Source organism: Lotus japonicus, chromosome 3, assembly GCF_012489685.1.
Source record: "Lotus japonicus ecotype B-129 chromosome 3, LjGifu_v1.2".
Lineage (NCBI taxonomy): Eukaryota > Viridiplantae > Streptophyta > Magnoliopsida > Fabales > Fabaceae > Lotus > Lotus japonicus.
This window is the reverse complement of record NC_080043.1, coordinates 20,225,850-20,239,947: the sequence shown is the minus strand read 5'-3', so window position 1 is coordinate 20,239,947 and position 14,098 is coordinate 20,225,850. Positions and strand designations below refer to the sequence as shown.

General features: G+C 37.0%; 1 protein-coding gene and 2 long non-coding RNA genes across 3 annotated transcripts; 1 reads left to right on the top strand and 2 right to left on the bottom strand.

The window, feature by feature from the left end:
* The first annotated feature begins 1,833 nt into the window (after positions 1–1,833).
* Positions 1,834–3,929, top strand: LOC130748811 (uncharacterized). The gene is made up of 2 exons (XR_009022781.1): positions 1,834–2,555; positions 3,683–3,929. It is a non-coding gene; the product is annotated as an uncharacterized LOC130748811 (long non-coding RNA).
* Positions 3,930–7,258: 3,329 nt separating this feature from the next.
* On the bottom strand, positions 7,259–9,114 carry LOC130748538 (uncharacterized). Its single transcript, XR_009022726.1, has 3 exons — positions 8,108–9,114; positions 7,909–8,036; positions 7,259–7,833 (listed from the first exon to the last, which is right to left on the bottom strand). It is a non-coding gene; the product is annotated as an uncharacterized LOC130748538 (long non-coding RNA).
* A 453-nt stretch (positions 9,115–9,567) lies between these two features.
* Positions 9,568–10,440, bottom strand: LOC130742460 (uncharacterized). The gene is made up of 2 exons (XM_057594566.1): positions 10,332–10,440; positions 9,568–10,114 (listed from the first exon to the last, which is right to left on the bottom strand). Exons 1-2 carry the CDS (start codon positions 10,396–10,398, stop codon positions 9,846–9,848), a joined length of 336 nt encoding a protein of 111 aa, XP_057450549.1. The 5' UTR covers positions 10,399–10,440; the 3' UTR covers positions 9,568–9,845.
* Between the last annotated feature and the right edge of the window lie 3,658 nt (positions 10,441–14,098).

The window sequence follows — 14,098 nt, the reverse complement described above, 5'->3', positions numbered from 1 at the left end:
TAGCCTCTTAACCCAATGTGTGGATGATAAACTCACAACCCTTATGAAGAGTCCAGCGTTCCGCTGCGCCACTCCAAAACACTATTGTACCAAATTGAAACTCTCTTTATGCATTGTTTGAAATGTGCGATAGTGGATGCTCAGGCAAATTGGCCATGACACTTAATTTAAATATATTTTGAGCTTGTATTTCCTGTGTCTATTTAATTTTATGAGAGTGACCATACTAGTATTGGTGCCCTGTAGAAAGTGGGCGGTATTTGAGTTCATGACCATATGTTGGCCGCGTCTTTTTTTTTTAGGCTTAAATAAGTTTTTGGTCCCTAACCTTTACTAAATGCTTGGTTTTCGTCCCTCGCCGGAGCAAAGGTGGGTTTTAGTCCCTAACCTTTGCCACAAGATTTGGTTTTGGTCCCTCCGGAGCTCTGGATCAACGCCGGAGCTCCGGTGACCCATGTGGCATGGCCACGTCAGTTTAATGAGCTGACGTGGAATTTTTTTCTTTAAAATTAAAAAAAAAACCTAACTTTTAATAAAAACCTATTTACCCCCTAATTAATTTCATATATTGATTAAATTAAACATTAAAAAGGAAAATCAAAATGAAACAAAAGCTTCTCTTCTTCCCTGACCTTGAACCACCAGCACCACATTTTCCTCTCACTAAGACCTCCATCAACCACTGAATCCACCTCCTCTCAACTATCGTCTTCACCCTTACTCCACTGAACCTTTTCCAGCACCCACAACTTCTCTCTCTCAACCATCAAATCTTTCTCCTTCACCACCGAATCATGCGACAACTATCGTCGCTGTCGACGCCGGCGAGGAAGATCTAGACCCCAATTCGAAGTCGTAGGAAGTGTGCGGCGGGCAAGGATGCGGCGTTGAACACACACTGCTCGGTGGACTCGCGTATAAAGCTACAGTAGAAACCGCCATGAAACAAAAACTTCTTCTTCAATTTAGGGAATTAGGGTTTCCAAATTCCAAACTCAAGCGCCCAAATAAATGGTAAAGTTGCAAAAAAAATTCCACTTCTCACAAATCTAAGGCAAAAGAAATATAACCCAACAATTTGATTTTTTTTCTTAATTTTCTATGAAACCCAGAAGTTGCTATATCGGTGGCTCTCAATTTCAGAAAAGAAAGTGAGTGAAACAGAGGAATAGATCCCTATGGTTGTCTGTACAAATCTTATAAAAAATAAAGCAAATGGAAATTGGTTGAAGAATTCAGAGATTCAATTCTTTTTCTATGTGCTCAATTTGCTCAAAGAATGCGCCTTTAGTTTATGGTGGGTTTTGTTTTGTTTGATTCATTGTTTTGTTTGTGTTCCCTATTTTTGCGTTTTTCCTCTTGCTGCAGCAGGTTGATTGAGCTTGGGGCTTATGGTGAAAATGACGAAGAAGGATTATAGTTAAAAAATTTAGGACTAAAATTAAACATTTGATTAGGGATTAAAGTTAAATAAATTAGTTTTTTTTTAGAATTTTATACAATTTCTTTTTTTAAATTAATTAGGTTTTTTTTAATTTTAAAGAAAAACAAATTCCACGTCAGCTCATTAAACTGACGTGGCCATGCCACATGAGTCACCGGAGCTCCGGCGTTGACCCAGAGCTTCGGAGGGACCAAAACCATATCTTGTGACAAAGGTTAGGGACTAAAACCCACATTTACTCCGGCGAGGGACGAAAACCAAGCATTTGGTAAAGGTTGGGGACCAAAAACTTATTTAATTTACGGGTAAACTGGATAATTCATTAATTAGAAAGAGAGGAGGGGGATAGGTCGTCTAACAATATTTCACCTAGACCAATTGGACCCACCTCGATCCATACATTATCAATAAAAGAAAAAGCACACTTTGACATGAAATCAACCGCCATATTACATTGGCGATTCACATGAGCAAAAGAGCAAGTTCCCAAACCAGACATGAGCATCCTGCAATCGTCCAAAATACTATGGAGGTATGAAAGGGATTGACCATATGTTTTCAGATTCATTTGTAAAGCTTTAAGTGAAAAATAATGAAGAGGGGTTATGCAACTTTTGTCTGATTGGTTATGTGTGCGTATATTAGTATATAAATAAATCTCAGTCGATCTTATTACATTAAAGAATATGCCATTTCTCGAATGTGCATAATTCACATCATCTTAGTAGTGATTACTGAAATTCAGATTGGTAGCAAGATTTGATATTGTATATGCTCTTATCATTCTCTTTTCAGATGTATTATGTACACTAGTGTAAGATGAGCCTATGGTTGGCTCTAGTTTGTTAAGCAGGAAGAGGGATAAATAACAAGTTCAACTCTTGTATTCTCCTCATTAGAACGAGTGATAAGGAAACTTTCTCAGTTTTTGATTGTGTCAAGATTGTGATAAGGGGTAGAGTATTGTTTAGAGCCAAATTTATAAATGTCTCTTTAGAAGCCCAGGTTCAATGGCCAAATTCACATTCAAGATTGCCAAAAACCCAATCTTTTCTGGGGTGTTTCAGTGATCATTGCAGACTTTCAAGTATGATTCTAAAGAATGAAAAAGGTTGGTTTAAAATTCTGTTATGTATGCTTTCTGCATAATAGGGCTGTTTTCCATTTGAAAATTTAGCTTTGATTGTTCCATGTTTGGCTCCTCAATCCTCATACTGTAGGCAGAATTATGATTGAGGTTTTCCTAGGCCTATCGTAAAACTAATGTTTTATGACAGGGTAACTAAGGCCGCATTTGGAAAAGTTAGTTTGAGCTTAGCTTATAAAAGTGTTTGTGGTAACTAACTAACTTGGGTATGCTTGTAAAATTAGCTTATGACCTATGACCTGCCTGTAAGCTGTTTGAGTTTACTTTCTTAAGTTGTTCAAATTAGCTGACGTATAAGTTATGAAATACAGTGAGATGTAGAATAAGTCAATTAATGAATTACTTGACATAGCTTCTGCACACAAGGTTTTTATGCCTGTAGAAGTTTGATAAAATACTCCATATGAAGAAAGGACTAAACCTTCAAGTGATTATATAGTCATTTCATCTAGGATGTTATCCGTTGGCATAATTAATGAGGACATTGGGATGCTATTGTGGACATCAAGGTTTTAATTTGTAGGCTATGTAGTGGATAAAAGTCCGATTTGGTGTCCCTAAATCGTCATGGAATCTGGTTTACGAGTCTAATTCTTGCATCATGAGACCATGTTCTCTTTTAACTTTTAAGGTGATTTTATTTAGGCAGTATCTTGTATATACTTATCATTTCATTGCTGAATTATGCTACTGCATATATAGTCCTAGGTCCGATCTCTGAGTGAGTTCACCATGCTTGCTATGTTCAAACTTTAGGTGATAGAAAACCCAGAGACCAAAAAATGAAAATGAAAATGAAAAAATAAAAACAGAGACTTCAATGACTCACTTCTTTTTTTCACTTTAAAACAAATTGGTCCATACACAACAAACCAAGGAGTTTGGGGTTCAAAATTCAAATACAAGATTTTCCATGTGAGTCAGGCTTGCAGCTTATGTATGTTTTGAATGCTCATTCCTGCACTAAGAAATGTGTAAATTTACATGCTACAAATCACTTGCTCTACACTGCCATGCACCTTTGAGTTGTGGATTGACTTGACATGCCACCCTCAATTAAATCCTTGAATCTGTTTGGAATCATTTGATAGAGCTTTTGACGATATCCCACCAAAGCAAAGATGAAGAGCCACAAGGCGAAAGCAATCCACGCAAAGGGGGGTGAAATCATTGTCAAAGCTAGAACTGAAACTGCACATCCCTGTGAAAGATTAATGACCAGGAGGATTGGAAGCACGTTCATGGGGTACTGAAGCTGTTGCAGCATTGTTCCGATAATCAATGTCGAGAAGTAGAGAACAACATATTGGTTTAGCCTCCGGCCCCTTCCTTATCCTTTGAATCCTACTCGATCCCACATCTCTCCACCTTGCTTCCTGTTCCGGTCTCGAACTATCAAGCAAGGGCTAAACAGTTTGAGAGCGATAGAAAACTGATAAAATGAGAAAATGTGTGAAAAGTTAGATCCCCACCGCTTGGGTGATGTCTGATATTTATAGCTTGGTTCTGACCCGCTTGGGATCATGGGTCGCCCGACCCAATAACTGTACAAATAATGAGAAGCTCAATACATCATAAAACTGATACGCCCATATCAGTACAAAGTTGATACTCCTGTATCAGTACACAAGCCCACAAGACACCCAGTCTTAAAAGCTTTAAGACTAAGTGTGTCTTCTTTTCGAGCCCACAAGTAATCAACTCACCCAACACTACACAAAGACTAACAAGTAATTGACACGCCCAAAATGTGCAAAGGAAATAATGGGCACAAAGGCTCCAAAATCAAAATTTAAAAGGCATAAAAGCTAAGTAGTCATTTCTTTGTCATTTCAACTTTTGTTGTTACTTCTTGATCTTTGTGTAGCGTGTGCAAATTGACCCAAATCGTCTCTTCACATCGATCACAGCCTCACTTTGTCATTATTATGATTAATTTTCTCTTCCCCTAAACCATGATCACAACCTGCTCTCATAATACCACAAGTAATAATGCACAATACTTTGAAACTTGAACAAAATAAAAGTTAAAAACTTAAATGTAAATCAATAACATGGAAAACACTTACTTCATATCGCTTGCACATTCATCCATGCTCAGTGTAGTGTGTCCTTTGTGAGATGAACTTTATCATAAAAAACGATATTGTTTAATATCGCTCAAAAGACGATATTGTTTAATATCGCCCAACAATCTTATCATTTTTCTATCAACTATTCTTTAAATCATAAGGCCTTTGCATTTTTTACTTAGTCAAAATTCACGTTTTGATCTTAGTCATAATTTGATCAGAGTTTCACTATCCGATACAGTTAGGTGCTCGCGTGGAGACTTTGTGCTTGAGTTGGGTAAGCTTAAACCAACCAAGGCTGTGCTTATGAATTCGTGGTCAGATGCTCTAGTTTTAAGAGTCTTACTCTTATCTCAATTGTCTGACATCGCCCAATTGATAGACCTAAGTTGGAAAAATGACGAACATGCTTGTTCAAGCAATGTTTTAAAAATTATGCCTCATTTAAACTCTCCCGCCCGAGGTAGAGAAAAGAGTTCACGCTCGTTGTTCTTTTCTTTTTCTGTACATAATGTTGTATGCTTTGACTGTTTTTAGTCAACTCATCACCTTGTTAGCATAAGATAAAATATAATATAACACATTGACAATATCAAAACTAGTTGTTCTCCGCCCAATGTTTTAATTTACACACCCAAGTAAGAAAAACTAATCTTCATCTCCTTTTATTTGTCTTTAAAAATTGCAATAACAAAATAAAATCTTGTAAAACTTAATACTTGCTAGAAGAATGAAACGCCCAACACTTGCACTCTTTCAAAGAAGAATTTCGACACAAGAGCAACTCAAGCATATGTATACAAACATCATGTGTTACACAAACTCATCATGTAAATGTAACTCGAGAAAAAGAACATGTTTTAAGCACATATGTTTCAAAAACGTTTACTAAATATACTCCATTCTTTTCAAGATGTACATATGGGCTTTCTTAAAGTTTGTCAACTGGCCTTGGAAAATAACAAATGCTTCACTTTCAAAAAACACTAAGCCCGAATACGAAATGCCAGAATCACTTGTAATTAAAATCATTGATGAAAGAGATCCAGTTTCGAATAAATCATCACATCGCATAGTAGTGGAATCATACAAACAGCCCCAAAAGGGCAAGATTATGATTAAACATATAACATGAGTGAGTTTAAAGGGTACCACTTTCGAAAGTCACCGGCACATATGTCATATCTTTTCGCCCCTTTGAGAGTTGGGCAGGGCGGTCCAATTTGCATCGCCCTACTCGCAATGAAACAACATCTCATTGTGGCATTTGATCAAACACTTTGTGTGCAATGTTGAAATCTGCAATTTTCAAAAAACAAATGACAATAGCGGGTGAAAATTTTCTAGCCAGAAGAGAGCATCGTCTCAATGGAAATGTGCAAAGAAACTTTTAAAATGAAAAATAGTCAGAGATAGGGATCAAAGAAATCGAATGGCTTGAAGAGTCATCGTTCAGGGTCGATTTTGGCAGGGCGAGCATGGAAAATTTCGATTCAGAGGTGGCGGCCATGAGCGGTTGAAACTCCAAAGTGGCAGTTGAGACAAAAAAACCGTTTAAATTTAGAGTTGGCGGTTGATATTGAGTGGACGGTTTCAACCCAAAAGTTGGGGCTTCGGCGGTTTGTATTGCATATCCTGTCATCAAGCATCAAATTTCGCCCACGTATGGGCTTTCGCCCCGCCGTTGAAGATCGCGCTGCCGTGAATTTCTGTTCTCCTCTTCGTCTCCTTCCCTTTTCCCTCGATTTGTTTCCTGATTTGAATTTTTGGTTTGATGTCACCAATTTCGTTCGCCCTCCTCTTTGATGTCAAAACATTATTTCCTTTTGAAACTGACATTTTGACAGAGATTTATTGCATCGTTTTCCCTTCAATTTTGTTCGCCCTCTTCTCTCAGAAGTAGAGTTGACATAGCCTCTTGTTCGTGGTAGTGGGGATTTGTTTTACAGTAGCCCCACGGTGGGCGCCAATGTTCCGGTCTGGAACTATCAAGCAAGGGCTAAACAGTTTGAGAGCGATAGAAAACTGACAAAATGAGAAAATGTGTGAAAAGTTAGATCCCCCACCGCTTGGGTGGTGTCTGATATTTATAGCTTGGTTCTGACCCGCTTGGGATCATGGGTCGCCCGGCCCAATAACTGTACAAATAATGAGAAGCCCAATACATCATAAAAATGATACGCCCATATCAGTACACTTCCCCTTCATGTTTCCCACTTTTCTCCCTACCCTATCGACAATCACCACCACTCACTTCCTCTACCATTCTCTTGTGAACTTTAGCCATAACTGCATTGTTGTTGTTGAGTACCATGATTTTTGGGTTAAGATCCCACATCGACTATAAAAATAATCAAATAAGTGGGTTAGAGTAACCCTCGCCTCTAAGCTAGCTTTTAGAGTAAAGTTAGGCTCAACTCAAATTCTAAGATGATATATGAGCCTAACTTGATCCGTTATTAGGCCACCCATAAATGGGCCACCTGGATATGTATAGACTTACAAACTTCATGCTCCAGATGTTTAGCCTTAGGTGTGAGAGGGGTGTTAAGGTCTCACGGTATGACCAAATAAGTTCTTTTTTTTTTTTGAGAACAAAAAGCTTATATTGATATAAAATAAAAATCATGAGAACAATCCTCTCATGTAAATTGGTAAAAGATAAGACAAGAAAAACAACTCAAGCCAAGCCAAAATGACTAAAGGCTTAAACCAACCCATGTACTATTTTGGTGACTAGAGAGCTTGAGAAGAGCCTCATTAAAACCTCCATAGGAAAAACCCAGTGGGAAAAACCCCAGAGAGGAAAAAGAGTACTCAAGCCCAAGCTCAAAACCAAAAATAGACACTAATATACTCTGAGATATTGAAATGCACAGGATAAAACAACTCCAAAAGCTCTTTAATTTTGCACAAAGTTGAGCCCCAAGCATATATCATAAATTCCAAAGGCCAACTCTTCACTTGAAACAAACAGCAACCCTTCACAACTTAATTAACAATATAAACTTGGTCAATGGCCCACGACCATAGAGGTTTCCAAGGAAGAGTCACACCAACAAGATTGCAAGCAATAAGCCTTCTCATTCACTAAGTTTCGAAACCTTTTCAAGCCTTCTTTGATATACTACCCGTGGACCACAACCCACAACCAGATAGAATCCATGAACCTGTCAATAATGGATAAACTGAATGTCATCTAAATAAAGCAACACAATAATCAAATCTCCCTTCAAGTTCCTTACCTCTGACAGATATAACATTTAGAATGTCAAATCAATAGATACGACATTTAGAATGCCAAATCAATTGATTAAACTGCATCTCATTAATACTTCCATAATACACCAGAATTTGTCACGGCAACGGACAGCTGCAAAAGAGATTCCAATCAGCAAACATCAAACAGCTCCAATGGAAATGTTTAAGAAGAACAAGCCTCACAATGAAATAAACCCACGCTTGGCTAGTAACACAGCCGAGGAGTTGGCTTCCCTTACAATAATAAGCTTTATTAAAAGATAATAGACAACTTGAGCCAGAAAGACTATATGGTATCTACAACAGACCAACACTTTCCCCTTCACCAAGGCCTCTCACGATCCATGAGAGCCACTTCCGATCATGCCCTCTCAGGGCCCCAAATTAAACAGGCCTGTCATTCTCCAATTCCTCCGCCAAACCCCTTATTGCCTCCTCATCAGACCTTGGAAACCGCAAGCCGACAGATTTCCCTAACAACCAAGCTTTTGTAGCTCGAGTAATATAGCTACCTGCGCCCTCCCTAGCCGTTGTCTCTTGGAGCCTTGAAATCGTTGGGTCGATTCCAGCCGAACCTTTCGTCACCTCTCTTAGAATGGATGAGCCCACCTCAGACCTTGGTTTTCGGCCTCTCTTTCTTCCTGCATATTCTTTCCTGTTTCTTTCGTTCCCCAAGACCTCCAAAGCTCTGAGTTTATTTTTTCTACTCACACCTTTTTTTGCCAAAGAATAGACCAATGAATCAGAGTATTCTGTCTTGCTCTCCTCTAGATGTTCCACCTCTTGGGTTTCAGACACTACACCCTCGAGACTTAGGTTTGCAGCAGAGGAACAACCAAGATTAATCACCGCCTCCTCATCTGTGGCTTGTTCAAGATCATGCGTTGGAACACCCTGATTTGGCCCAAGAAGGAGTGGCCAAATAAGTTCTTATAAGGATAGAGCAATCCAAGTCTCCGGGGTTAGCTTTAAGAGTAGAGATAGGCTTGCACCGAAATCTAAGAATTTCAATCTTTCCACCTCCTCTAGGATTTTTAGCTTTGGGTGGTTATGTATGCCTTTGCAGGAAACTCGTAAAAGCAAAACTTCCCATAAGGGAATATTAAAGGGGTTTTACAAAAGCATGTGCTTTTATATGGAGAGTTTCATAGGAGATATAGGGACAATGTTGTCTTAATGTTTTGATTAGACATTAGGTTAGATAAAATCAAGACTAAAATTTGTTACAATATACTGGCATCAGGCGTGCACTTGCCACATTTAAGACAATAAATGTGAAATTGATGATAAATGGAAGAACAAGAAAACATACATTTGTCACTATGATCAACAAAAAGCATACATGTATGTATTATGAAAATATAAAGAATTACTATTGCAAAAGCTTTGAAATGTGAAAACCGAAAACATTAATCATATAAGTGTCATTGTATTTTAGTTGTTAATCATGCAGCCCAAACATTAGAAATAGTATTCCATTTACAAATTCTATATATGTGGTTAATTTCAAAATCTAGAGAGAAAATCAGCAAATACATGAAAAATGAGGTAAACAGAATTTGAGAGACAAAGAAAAATATATATAAAAAAAGGTCTGCTTTCTAAAAACAGAACACTGTACCACCTCTATTACCATCCACAAAGGTGCTCGGATACGATAGTAAAATAAGAACATAAGAAACAAATCAGAATTAAAAAGAAGTACTAATACTCTACTCTCCATACAGCCAACTAGCATCATTTCATACTAACATCAGAGAAAAGTTGAAATTGTCAAACCATACCCATATCAATTAAATACTGAAGAAGTGGGTGATATGTTAGCTCTCCTAGTGAAAACAATATTCCCTCACTATTTTGAGAAGCTGAAAAGCCTTACTCAATTCTTCTATAGCAATATTCTCATCATCACCTTCCCTAGCTAGCCTTCTTTGAGATCTGTTTCCCTACCCAGATGGCCAAACACCTCAACAATAGCTTTTGATCCTAGTCTTTTTGCACACTTACCAAGTAACTTGGCAGATTGGTCCTCGTTAGTGTATTTAGACATCCATTCTTGTTTCCTCACACGAAATACCTCCTTTCGTTTAGGTGGAATATCCCCAGTAGGAGGGTCTGGTATACATGGTATCTTTGGTATTCTTTTCCCTTTTTCTTCTTTACCATTTTCCTTAAAAAGAATCCTCTTAACTGGAGAAGCAACAAAGAGAAACAGCACACACAAAACAAAACAGATATAAGATAACAAGAAAATCATAGGCGAACTTTTTACACCGTCAGTGCATCATAGCCAAACCTGTTACACTGTGGGCGCATACAAATTAATCTATTTGAAATCCCTACTTCTCTCATCATTCTAGAGTAAAATACAAGACTCAAACTCACAGTAAATTTCACAAACACTTACAATGCAAGATGCTTCGATTTTGGGTTTGCGGCCTAAATTCGAACGGAAAAAGGAGCTGAGAGCGCATAGTTTTCTGGTGGTGGGAATGGGCATCTTTGCGACAACAACTACTGCAGGCAGCAAAATGAACTGGGAATCTAATAATATATAGTTTGAGAGTCATTGAAAGCTTAGGTGTCAACAATCTACAGCTTCCACAATTGTAGGGACATGTGTCAAGCTATTAAAACTCATGAAATATTATATAGTCAAGCTTCATAATATTCATCTAATAAACCTATATACTATTTGAAATTCAAAATATAAAAGAAAAGAAAAAACAAACGTAACAACCAGCTAAAAAAATTTTGAATGATTTTTTTAACTTCGGTGGTCAAAAGTTTTGAATTTTGAATAAAAATTATGATAATATAATATTATATTTTGAATTAAAAATCCCACAATTTAAGGTGAAAAAGAAACTTGAAACATCATGGCACCTGGTCACATATCAATGCTTTAAAAACTCATAATTGAATTTTGATTTTTTAACTAACTCTAAATTCGTGGATTAGTTTAGATTTAATCAAGTAGAAGTACTTGAGGTTAACAATGCACCTGATCTTATATTCATCATCTTTAACTCATAAAAAAAGAGGCAAATTTAAAATACAAAATTTAAAATAATTTAAAAATAAAAACTTCATTATAAAAAAAATCATTATCACACATTTCAGAATTCACGTTCTCCATCTCAAAAATTATCACACAACTATCTCTACTTCCCCTCCTTCCCCTCAACCATGACAGGCCTCATATCAGATGTTTGTCTTTCAAAAGCAACAAGTTCCTTCGCTGCAAGGATATTACGTCTATGAACTCTACCTTCCTTTGACAATCCATCAGACATAGGTAGTATTGACATGGTATTGATGGATCATCAGGTATATTTACGAACTTTACAATTTTTTTCTTGGAAAATTTTCAAATATTTCAGCATAATTTTTTTTTATAATTTACAGAGTTCTAAAATACAAGCATCAATAAAAGGCTCGACTGTCATTGAGATCTTTAATGACAAACTCATGGAAGGTGTGGTCTACCAATTTAGTGGTTTAGTTGTTTCGGGTATTATCGGAAAGTACAAATCAACATATCACTCTTGTCGTCTAAACTTCCAAGAAAAAACTACAGCTGTTGTGATTAAGGAAACAAACATCCCGATGTTTGGATTCTCATTCATTCCATATTCTCAACTGATCAACCTAAGTATTGATATGTTCAATAATTGCCAGGATGCTATGGCGATATGTAAGAAAATGGGCTTTCCATACCTTTTTATTACAATCACTTGCAATTCTAATTGGAAAGAAATCGCAGATTTTGTGTGTTCCATAAACCTAAAACCAGATGAGCGACCATATATAGTATGTCGAGTGTTCAAGATGAAGGTTGATAATCTCATTGCAGATCTTAAGAAGGAAAATATTTTTGGAGAAGTTGATGCAGGTCAGATTACTTACAAGTTTCATTAACTTACAATTATGTTAGTTAATTTTAGCTATATCTATTTCAAGTATTTATGCTACTGACACCTACAAAATAATTTCCTTGATTAAAATAGGAATGTACACAATTGAGTTCCAGAAGCGAGGTCTTCCGCATGCTCATATACTATTATGGTTACATGGTGAAAGCAAGCTTACCTCACCTCATGATATTGACAAAAAGATATCAGCAGAATTGCCAGATCCACAATTATACCCCAAATTGTATGATGTTGTTTCCACCTAAATAATGCATGGACCATGTGGTAAAGCTAATCCAACATGTGCATGCATGAAGAATGGGAAGTGTACTAAGTACTTCCCAAAGAAATTCCAGAATTCTACAACTATTGATGACAATGGGTATCCACATTATCGTAGAAGACAGTCTGGCATTAAAGTTCTGAAGAATGGAATTGAACTTGATAGCAGGAATGTTGTACCTTATAACCCAAAATTGCTAATGAGGTATCATGCGCATATTAATGTCGAGTATTGCAACAAGTCAAATTCCATCAAGTATCTGTTCAAATATGTTAACAAAGGATCAGACAGGGTCACTGCTGAGATTACAACAACTGCTGAATCATCTGGAAATAAACGTGTTGTTGACGAAATAAAGCAGTACTATGATTGTCGCTACCTTTCACCGTGTGAAGCAGTTTGGAGAACTTTTAAGTTTGAGATCCATGAAAGGTGATTATTTCATCAAAACACGCAGACCTAATAAGTCTTTGATTCTACTTATACTTTCATGGTTACTTTTAATTGTAGTATTGTATTCAACTTTACATAGGTTATCTTTGATGCCCTCATAAAATTACTAATTATTTCTTTTGCATTTGACATTCATCTCAGGTGGCCTCTGGTAAAAGGATTAAAATTCCACCTTGAGAATCAACAATCCGTTCTTTTTGGAGATCATGAAGACATTACGGATGTACTGGATAAAAAAGGACTATACCACAATGTTTTTGGCGTGGATTTGACCTACTCTGAGTTTCCAAGTAAATTTGTGTATAATGAAAAGTTCATAATATGGGAGTTGAGGAAACAAGGATACTCAATTAGAAGACTAACATATATTCCACCAGGTACCGGAGAATTATATTACATGAGGATGTTATTGGCTGTTCAAAGAGGATGCACTAGCTTTGAGAGCATAAGGACCGTAAAAGGGGAAATTCACAGTACTTACCAAAAAGCATGTTATGCTCTTGGATTGTTGTCTGACGATAAACAGTACATTGGTGCTATCAGAGAGGCCAGTGAGCTTGGATCAGGTAACCAGTTAAGAGGGTTATTTGTTTCCTTGATCATAACAAATTCTATGAGCAGGCCAGACCATGTATGGGAAAGTACTTGGCAGTTATTGGCTGAAGGCATTGAATACTCATTACGCATGTCCCTTGATAGACCAGATAACATGCTAACTATATTAAAAATTCTTCTAATGCGTATTAATATGCATAATACTTTTTTTTTTTTGCAGATTTGATAATTGAAGAAACATAACTGAAGAAACAATGTCTTCTAAAAATTGACAACATTTTGCAATCTAATGGGAAGTCTTTGGCAGATTTTACATGCTTCTCAAATTATGACTTATCTGGGGTGGAACACTACCAGAATAAATTTGGTGTGGATGAGATGACATACAATAGTGAAGAAATGCAAGACATGCATGCAAACCTGGTGTCATCCTTAACTGATGAACAAAGAAAAGGTGCATGATGAAATCATGGGTGCAGTAACCAAATATTCAGGTATTTTTTACTTTGTCTACGGCTATGGAGGAACGAGAAAAACTTACATCTGGAAGACTTTATCAGCTGGCCTATGAGCAATTGGTAAAATTGTATTGAATGTCGCCTCAAGTGGAATTGCATCAACGGTAGGCAGAACGACACATTCAAGATTCCCGGGGGCAGAACGGCACATTCAAGATTCTCAAATCCCCTTAATATCAATGAAACCTTAACCTGTAAAGTTAGCAAGGCTAGCTTGAAGGCTAAGTTGTTGCAGCAATCTTCTTTGATCATATGGGATGAAGCGCCTATGTTGAACATATTTTGCTTTGAAGCTCTTGATAGGACACTCAAGGATATAATGTCATCTGAGAATCGAGCAAATGCCAATAAACCGTTTGGAGGTAAGGTAGTTGTATTAGGAGGGGATTTCAAACAAATACTCCATGTTATTCAAAAGGGGTCTAGACAAGATATAGTTACAGCAACTGTA

Coding starts and splice junctions, on each gene's coding strand:
- LOC130742460 (XM_057594566.1), bottom strand. CDS start 10,398: ATGCGCTCTCAGCTCCTTTTTCCGTTCGAATTTAGGCCGCAAACCCAA. Junction 10,115..10,331: donor AAATCGAAGCATCTTGCATT/GTAAGTGTTTGT, acceptor TTGCTTCTCCAG/TTAAGAGGATTCTTTTTAAG.